This window comes from Marmota marmota, unplaced genomic scaffold (assembly GCF_001458135.2).
Source record: "Marmota marmota marmota unplaced genomic scaffold, marMar, whole genome shotgun sequence".
In the NCBI taxonomy this organism is placed as follows: Eukaryota; Metazoa; Chordata; class Mammalia; order Rodentia; family Sciuridae; genus Marmota; species Marmota marmota.
In genome coordinates this window covers 2733409-2743123 of record NW_026000205.1, presented here as the reverse complement: position 1 = coordinate 2743123, position 9715 = coordinate 2733409, and the positions used below count along the sequence as shown (strand labels likewise).

Genomic DNA, 9715 nt, shown 5'->3' with positions numbered 1-9715 from the left:
GCGGGCACTGGATCTGACAGGTGCTCACCTTCTGCAGTTCTTCATAACTCAGCAGCAGGACGTTCTCCCTGTCTCTCATGGACATCCAGCCACGAATGTGCTCAAACCATGATCCATAGGGCACTGTGGGGCAGGCACAGGGGTGCAGGTTACACACTGCTGAAACAGGGCTGTGCCATCCGTGTCACTCTAACACCCTGACAGCTTGACTCATGTATAATTGACAAATACTCCTTAAACAAGGTGATGAAATAGAGACGGGAACATTTCTGAATTCATTCTATGAAAGCAGTAGCATATTTACCCAAGGCAGACAAGATATCATGTAAGTAAACAACAGCCCAATATTCCTTATGAACACAGATACAAAAACCTTATTAAAATGTTAGCACATTCTATTAAGATTATACACAGGGCATGGTGTGTTGACACTTTAGGATTATACTTTAAGACACGTTGATTCCATTCCAGGGATGTAAGTCTGGTTTACCATATGCAAATTCATAAATGTATTTCACCACGTCAGTAGATTTTACCTTGAGAGAAGAACATGGCTGAGCATCCTAAAGGTTACATGTGACAAACCCAAAGCCAACATCATGCTAACCTGGGAAAACTGGAAGCATTTCTCCTAAAACCAGGAACAAGGCAAGGATGTGCACTCTCACCACTCATTAAACAGAAGTTTGGGAACTCTAATCAGACAAGTCAGGCAAGAGAAGGGGATCAAGATAATACAAGTTGGAAAGAATGAAGCCAAAATATCAGTGTTTGCAGATGATGGATGCAATGTTTGAAGACCCCTAAAGCTGCCCCAAAACCCTTGTAGAACTGATACCACATTCAGCAGAGTAGGAGGATACAAGATCATCATAGAAAAAATCCATAATAATAATGAATCTGCTGAGGAAGAAACCAAAAATACAATTCCACTCACAATGGTCTCAAAAAATACTTAGGTAGCCAGGTGTGGTGGGGCACACCTGTAATCCCAGGTGCTAGGGAGGCTGAGGCAGGAGGATGGCAAGTTCAAATCAGCCTGTGCAACTTAGCAAAGTTAAGGACCTCAGCGAGACTACCTTATTTATATATAAAATATAAAAATGGAAATTGCTCAGTAATTATTTGGTTTGAGATCAATACCTGGTACCAATTCAAAGAAACAGAAAAACAATAACAACAACAACAACAAACAAACCAACCCTTGGCATACTACTCCACCCAAAGAGCAGATACACCTCTTAGAATGAAAATTATAGAACACTGAAGAAAGAAATTGAAGAAGACACTAGAATGTGAAAATCCCTTCCATGTTCATGGATAACCAGAATTTAAACAATGCCACATTTCCAAAAGAAATCTACAAATTCAGTGCAATCTCCGTCAAATACCAATGAGATTCTTCACAGAAATAGAAGAAATAGTCCCACAATTTTCATGAAAAACAAAAATGCAAAGCCATTATCAGCAATAAAAATAATGATCAAGGGCCGAGAATGATGCTCAGTGGTAAAGCACTTGACTGGTGTTGCAAAGCACTGGGTCTAATCCCAACACACACACACACAGACACACACACACACACACACACACAATGAACAGCGCTGAATGTATCACATTTTAAATTCTTCATGGTCTCAAATCATACGAAAGTGGTGCAATAACAAAAAAATTGTGCTGTATAAAACAGACAAAAAGATCAATTTATTAGAATAGAAAACACAGAGAGAGACAAATCACCCAGATACAATCATCTGATTCATAACAAAGACACCAAAAGCTAATATTGGAGAGAACACAGTCTGTTAAATAAATGGTACTAAGAAAACATGTAGAAGAATGAAGCTAAATGCTGCAACAAATTCCACTCAAAGTGGATCAGCAAATAGGAATTTGACCCTAAACCCCTTAAGTACTAGTAGAAAACAATGGTTACACTATGACATACAGGTGCAGGCACAACTTCATCCATAAGACTCCTTGTGTTCAGGAAACAAAACCAAGAATAGATAAAGGAATGTCATCCATCTAAAAAGCTTTTTTACAGCAATGGTAGGGAGACAAGAGAGGGCTGAAATATGGGGAGAAAATCTTTGTCAGCTACTCTTCTGACAGATGATTAATATCCAGAATGTATAAAGAACTCAAAAATCTTAACACCTCACAGTGGAATATTACTCATCAATAAAAGAGAAAATCATTTCATTTGCAGATAAATGGATAGAGTTAGAGAAGATAATGCTAAGTGAATTTAGCCAGTTCCCAAAATCAAATGCAGAATGCTGTCTCTGATATAAGGAGGCTGATTCATAGTGGGGTAGGAGGGGGAGCATGGGAAGAACAGACAAACTCCAGATAGGGAAGAGGGGTGAGAGGGGAGGGGAGGGTGCTCGGGGTTAGAAATGATGGTGGAATGTGATGGACATTATTATCCAAAGTACATGTGTGAAGACACAAATTGGTGTGAAAATGGATGGAACTGGAGACCAGCATGCTCATTGAAGGAAGCCAGGCTCACAGAATCAAGGGTTGTCTGCTTTCTCTCATACATGGGACGTACACAGAAAAGAGCACAAAAGTCATGCCACACAATTAGGAGAGCAGTGTGGACGCAGATCTGTAGGTCACAGAGACTCACCGTGGCCTTGGAGGAACCACTGAAAATATTGATCCAGTGACTCTGGTTTCTTAGAAAATTTTGTCGTAGTCCAAAAATAGTAACCTGACACAAGGACATCTTTGGGATTTCTCATGATATATATTACCTTAAATGAAGGAAAATGAGAGAAAGAAAAAAAAAAAACAGTAATAATCAGTCCTTTCCCACCTTGATTTTCATCTTTTCCCAGGAAGTTCTTACTAAACATCTGCTGAACATCAAGGGATTCATTTAATTAATTATTTATAGCATTCATTCATCAAATATACATTTTAGTTTCCCATTATAGGAATAGAAGAGGAAGACCTTGCCTCTTCATTCTAGGACATTAGGTTACCCAACATGGGAGCCTTCAGGAAAGTTCTAGATGGTGTTGGTGAGGCACTTGTGTGCTTTGCCATAATGATCACTAACAGCAGAATGAATTGATCAATGATGGTATATTCACCTTCATAGCAACACACAGTCATTCTCACACTCAAGGCCATGGAGGAGGCTCACAGATAGGACATCCATGCAGCACGAATTCCTTATTCAAAATACAGATATACACCAAAACAATCTGTAGCTGAAGTGCAGGGGGAGTTTCCCTCAGGTGGTGGGCACTGATGGGCACAAGGAACCTGGGGGACTTTCTGGACAGCAGGAATGTTCTAGTCTGGTCTGGGGGATAGTTGCCTAACTGTGTACATATGTACATATTAAGAGGCTGGTGTTCAAGATTAGTGAACACACACACAAACAAACACACTCACTATTTTGTACTTGAACATCACAATTGACTTTGTATTTGCACCAACTTTCCTGGTGTTATTATTGGAGGTCTTGTGTCTCCTTAGACCTCAGTTTAATTGGGCAGGGGTTAAAGCAACCCAACAGGAGACATGGAAGTGGGTCTTGTTGGAGCAGGCTCACTGTTACATACTTTATGACATTTCCAAGAGTGGAGATTAGTATTCCAGATTTCTTGGTAATGTTTGAACAAAGACATGAAAAAGTTCAGAAGTCAACAAACACTTTTCAAAGGTATTTTTCTAAAAAAGAGTCTGTTGACCAAGAGATCTGGGATATCCCTGGTCTGTGCTGATCATCTGTCAGCCAGAGGGAGGCTGCAGTGGCTGCTAATCACAAGACACAGTGGCGTGCCCTGGGCTGCCATGGAGACATAGCTGGCCACCACTCCTGAGCCGCCCCTGGATTCATGCTTTATCAATGTGTGCGTGCTCCGCTCCCATGTGGGCACCACTGACCTCTCTGCTTCCACCTACCTGGCAGGAGGCTTTTATTGAATTAATACAGGCTGACGTCTTAAAGAGCTGCAAGGCTGGGATAATCCGGTGTAGATTGTAAATTCTGCTTGCACAGGAGAGTGGTTTTTCTAAGATTCTGGCATTAGCCAGTCCCTTCACACCTGAATTCAGGCTAGAATAATCTATGCAATGTCCCACATTCTTGCACTCAAGTGTGGTCTGGTTATGGCCACATCAACCTAAACTATTATCCCAGGTCTCACCCAGCCTACCCAGTGAGCACACACCCCAGCAACATCTGCAGGGGTTACCTAGGACATGGAAGGGGAAAAGCATTGATCAAACATTAGGCACTCACCTTGGCCTTGGAAGTGAAAAAAGATTTGGGGAAGAGATAGAAGGGGAGGTGAGAGGTCAGGAACCGTGGGCCCTCTCTCTCCTTTAACAATTTGTATCCTGTATCTATCTCTAACCAGGGTGCACGATCCCAGATGGACACAGATCGAATCCACGTGGTATCGCCTTTGGAGTGAATCAGGCAGAGAATTTCAATCAACCAGTGGGTTCCTAGATAAGAAAGTGAAAATGATGGTCACTCATTTCAACATGACTTGCGAACAAAAAATTATGGTAAAATGCATAATATAAACTTTACCATAACATAAACTTTACCCATTTTAAGCATGCAGTCAGGTACTGCTAAGCAGTGTTAAGCACATTCCTAATTTTGCTCTTACAATGTCCAGATACTTTTATCTTTGAAAAACTCAAACTCCCAGCTTATTAACAACATTTTCCTTGTTACTCCATATTTGGTCTCTGGAACCCATGATGCTTTTTTTATGAACACTAGGTATTTTACAAGAGTAGAATTCTATAGTATTTGTCCCTTTGTGCCCAAAATGTTGCATCTAGCATGACTCCCTCAAGATTGCTCTATGTTGTAGAAGGTGTGAGACTATTCTTCCTTGTGAAGGCTGAATCGTATCCCATTGTATCAACATGCCACATTTTGTTATGCATTCATCTATGAAAGGATTTTAGGTTGCTCCACCTCTTGGCTGTTTGCTGAGGTCAGTTTTATATGTTCCCCTTTCCCTTGACTTCCCAGCACAGTGCCCCTTCCAAGGACACTGGCCTCAATCCTCGCCCTGTTTGCAATGCCCCTGCCCCCAGGCCCACCACATAGATTTATGATGCATGTCCTTTCAGTCCCTTGAATTTCTCAGGCTCCTGTCTGATTCCCAGCCCTTGTCCATGCTGACCCTCCTGCTCTAAAATCCCCCTCCTCACCCCATGGCCTCCCACTCCCTCTTTCATTTCTATGGAGCTGGTATTTCACCCTTAAGTGCTCACTGGTCATTCTCTGCCACCCCCCTCCCAGGCCACCACACAGATGCCTGGGTGACATTAGGATTCACTCCTATATCTTCCTACAGTAGCTTAGCTGACCCCTGCTGAGCACTTATGTCACTGTGTCCTAGTCTGAGTGGAAGTGGCCTGGGGCACTGCCCCTTCCTCCTCCAAGCAGGGCTCACTGGCTATAGAGGTCATGAACTCCATCTGCTGAGCAGGGGAGGAACACAGCCCTCGCCGTTCTCCTGGACAGTTCCTTTCTAGTTTCCTTACCTGACTTAGGGTATGACACCATTACTGTGTCTTCGTCCTTTATCACAAATTTAGTACATGCTTCTTTTAGACCTTCATAGCTGTAATCAATAGAAGGGAAAGGTAACCCTTCAAACCACAGGTAGCCATCTGTCATGATGATGATATCTCTGTGCCCGGTGCTGAGGTTCACACCATTGGACCTTATGGGAGATAGTGAAATTGGACTTTAAATCCAGTCTTACTTTAACAAAATTCAAAAAGAATCATTAATGATTTGAAAGAATCATTAACTTTTTTTTGTTATCAGCTCAACTGGATCTAAAAACAAATAGTGACTGTTAGTCCAAAGTTTCACTGTATTGATCAATTTTAGACTCATACAGAGAACATGAGCCCTGTGACCTCAACATGATCTCATGACAGGACGCCATGGCAAGTGCTGCAAAATAATCCCACTGATGAATCCCTGAGACCTGAGAAAGCCACTCTTTCTCATTTATTTGCATTTGAAGAGTTTTCAAAGTAGAATTTTTACATGCAACCGACTGATACAGTGTATAAATAATAGCCTGGAAGCAGACAGAAGGACAGTGGACTGAAGACTCTCAGGTAAAGGGCAGGAACCTGCTTCAGAGGCAGCAGATATGAGGGTGGACTGTCACTGACTCCTGGGTCCAGTCCTCCATTACCTTCTGATTAACCTGTGGGAGTGGATTTCTTGCTGTCAGGAGTTAGGGGCCGATTTAGAGAATTTTCATGTCTACCACATCAAGGATCCATCAAAGCTCTACCTCGTCCTTGGTCCAGCACTCTCAGTGCCAGGGGACTTGCGAGGCCTACAGCTTCACATGCTCCAGCAACATGCTCATCCCCGGGGCCCATAAATAGGGACCTACTGATCCTAGAATTGCTTAAAGAAACAATGACATTTTCATCAGTCCCCATGGGCTTCTGTCAGCTAAAAGGGAAACCAGTGGAATCCTAATGCCTGACGTAGACCCCACGTAGAAGGCAACAGAGTTTCATGTAGAAGGTATGAAAATCAGGAGAAAAAACATTTTCCACGCTTCCTGTTAATCCTTGGGTGTATCAATAGACTGAGCACTTGTGTATGACACTAGGAGCTGTTGATACTGACCCTAAATATGATGTGGCCACAGACTCTTGTGTGTATATTGGGGAGAATGATCAACAATTGGGCATGAGTAGTATTCTGGCTGAAGGAAAAAGCTGGTCCAATAGGAAAAATTGGAGGGGGATACCAGTTCTCTGACAGAGAGAAAGATATGTACACGAAGAAAGAGCACTAATTTTTTAATTTAAGGATATATTTTCTTTAAAACTTTGTTTTTCTTATTTATTTATTTATTTTTTTGGTGGTGCTCAGGATCAATCACAGGGCCTCACACATGTTAGACAAGTGCTCTACCCCTGATTCAAAAGCCCAGCCACAAGAGCTACCTTTCTAAAAAGGAGACACTTTTTCATGACTTTTGTTTTATTCCTAGTATTGCCAGATAATTCTAAAAGTTATAGCAATCACAGTTATATCCTACATTTTCTTAATCCATCCACCTGCTGATGTGTTCCTGGGCTAGTGCCAAAATGTGGCTCTTGTGAGTTACACTGTTATAAACCTTGATGTGGCTGTGTCCCTACAGTATTCTGACTTTAGAGAAGGATAAATATCAAGGAATGGAATAGCTGGGTCACCTTGGGTTCCATTCGTCTTTTGAGGAATCTTCTCACACTTTCCAGAGTGGCTGGGCTAATTTCCAGTTCCACCCACAGTGGATGAGGCCCCTTCCCCCTCCTCCCCTCAGCATTCGTTATTTGTGTTCTTGATGCTCATCACTCTGACTAGGGTGAGTAGATGTCCCAGTGTAGTTTTCATTTGCATTTCTGTGACACCTAGGGATGTGGAACTTCTTTTATATATTTGTTGGTCATTTGTATTTCTTCTTTCTTCTTAGAATTGACTGTTTAGTTCTTTTTTTTTTTTTTTTTTGGTAAAATGGTTAAATTTATTGGAAAGAGTCCCTGTGTGTAGAGTGTGGTGACACTTACATATAGTTCATTTGAATCACCTGCTGGCCTACATTTGTCACCAGGTGTGATCTGAGTTATGCTTTCTGCTGGATCCCACAGTGTCACCAGAGTCCAAGCTCAGTACTGAACTTGTATCCATGCCCTGTCCTGGACCACTCTTATGTCTGAGGGACAGCAGAGTCCATAGTCCACTGGACTAGAGCAATCTCTGAGTGACCCTGAGTCCAGCTCTGTGCTGCCGTATGCTTGTTCTCAGTGATAACCAAGTTCACGCCGTACATGGAAAACCGTGGGTGACTCCTGCATCAGTGCTACACTGGCAACAGATATCCCCAGTGTCCGTGAGTGCCTGCTGTATACGGTCTGCATTTATCCCTGGTGGCACAGGAGGCTCTCACTGTACTGTTACAATCTGTTCTTCCTGTCTCATTCTTTAACTGGGGTGTTCCTAAAGATGTCACCCAGAGGGATTCCACAAGAAATTCATGAAGTAGATCCTGTACTTCATCTTCATATAAAAGTCAAAACTTCATGGGTCAAGACCTAGAGTCAGACCAGAAACTTATTAACTGCTAGAAGAAGACATAGGGTCAACTCTCCAACATAGAGTTGCAGACACTGACTTCCTCAATAAGACTCCTAAAATGTAGGAAATAAAACAATGAATTAACAAATAGAAAGACACCAAATTAAAAGAGTTTTGCACAGCAATGAAAGAGGTATGCAAAGAAAGATGCTAAATGATGGGAGATGATCTTTGCTGGCTACTCTTACAGAATGTAAAATTAAAAGAAACTAAAAAAAAAATTAAAAAACCCATTAACACCAAAACTACTTCAATGTCTAAATATGCAAATAGATTTAACATACATTTTCCACAAGAAGAAATACAGATGGCCAACAAATATATAAAACAATGTTCAATATTCTTAGCAATCAGTGAAATGCAAATTAAAACTACAGTAAGATTTCATCTCTAGTTAGAGTGTCAAGTATCAAGGATATTAACAAATTTTGGTGAGGGCATGGAGGAAAGAGCACCCATGTGCTGTTGGTGGAAAGAGAACTTAGCACAGCCACTATGGAGATAGGGAGGGAGGTTCTTCCAAAGCTTAGGAATGGAGCCACCACGTGACCCAAGTCCAACACCCCTGGGCATTTGTTCAAAGGAATTCAAGTCAACATCCTGTATAGCACCACATGCACACCCCTGTTTATGCCAGTGAGAGTCACCTAACCAAGTTAAGGAATCAACCTTCCACCGATGAATGGATTTAAAAATGGGGTATGTATATGTACCAGGGGCTTTATTCAGCCATAAAGAAGAATGAAATTATGTCATTGGTAGAAAAATCATAGCAAAGGTATGTAGCAACAAAACATTGTACTAATATGAAAATAGATGCATAGATCAACTGAGTAAAATAGAAGACAAAGAGACAAACCCATACATAGAGTCATGTGATTCTTTTTTTTTTTTTTAATTTTTTATTGTTGGCTGTTCAAAACATTACATAATTCTTGATATATCATACTTCACACTTTGATTCAAGTGGGTTATGAGCTCCCATTTTTACCCCAAATACAGATTGCAGAATCACATCAGTTACACATCCATTGATTTACATATTGCCATACTAGTGTCTGTTGTGTTCTGCTGCCTTTCCTATCCTCTACTATCCCCCCTCCCCTCCCCTCCCCTCGCCTCTTCTCTCTCTGCCCCCTCTACTGTCATTCATTTCTCCCCCTTGTATTATTTTTCCCTTTCCCCTCACTTCCTCTTGTATCTACTTTTGTATAACTCTGAGGGTCTCCTTCCATTTCCATGCAATTTCCCTTCTCTCTCCCTTTCCCTCCCATCTCTCATCCCTATTTAATGTTAATCTTCTTCTCATGCTCTTCGACCCTACTCTGTTCTTAGTTACTCTCCTTATATCAAAGAAGACATTTGGCATTTGTTTTTTAGGGATTGGCTAGCTTCACTTAGCATAATCTGCTCTAATGCCATCCATTTCCCTGTAAATTCTATGATTTTGTCATTTTTTAATGCAGAGTAATACTCCATTGTGTATAAATGCCACATTTTTTTTATCCATTCGTCTATTGAAGGGCATCTAGGTTGGTTCCACAGTCTTGCTATTGTGAA

At 41.4% G+C, this 9715-nt stretch overlaps 1 protein-coding gene across 1 annotated transcript in view; it reads right to left on the bottom strand.

Moving 5' to 3' along the window:
• LOC107151585 (sulfotransferase 2A1-like) overlaps positions 1–9715 on the bottom strand; it is a 25284-nt gene that overhangs the window by 1618 nt on the left and 13951 nt on the right. Inside the window, exons 2-5 of the mRNA XM_048791230.1 lie at positions 5539–5720; positions 4268–4476; positions 2639–2765; positions 29–123 (exon numbers count right to left, since the gene is read on the bottom strand). Coding sequence (XP_048647187.1) covers positions 29–123; positions 2639–2765; positions 4268–4476; positions 5539–5674 — 567 coding nt within the window. The 5' untranslated portion in view covers positions 5675–5720. The remainder of the gene's footprint in view (positions 1–28; positions 124–2638; positions 2766–4267; positions 4477–5538; positions 5721–9715) is intronic.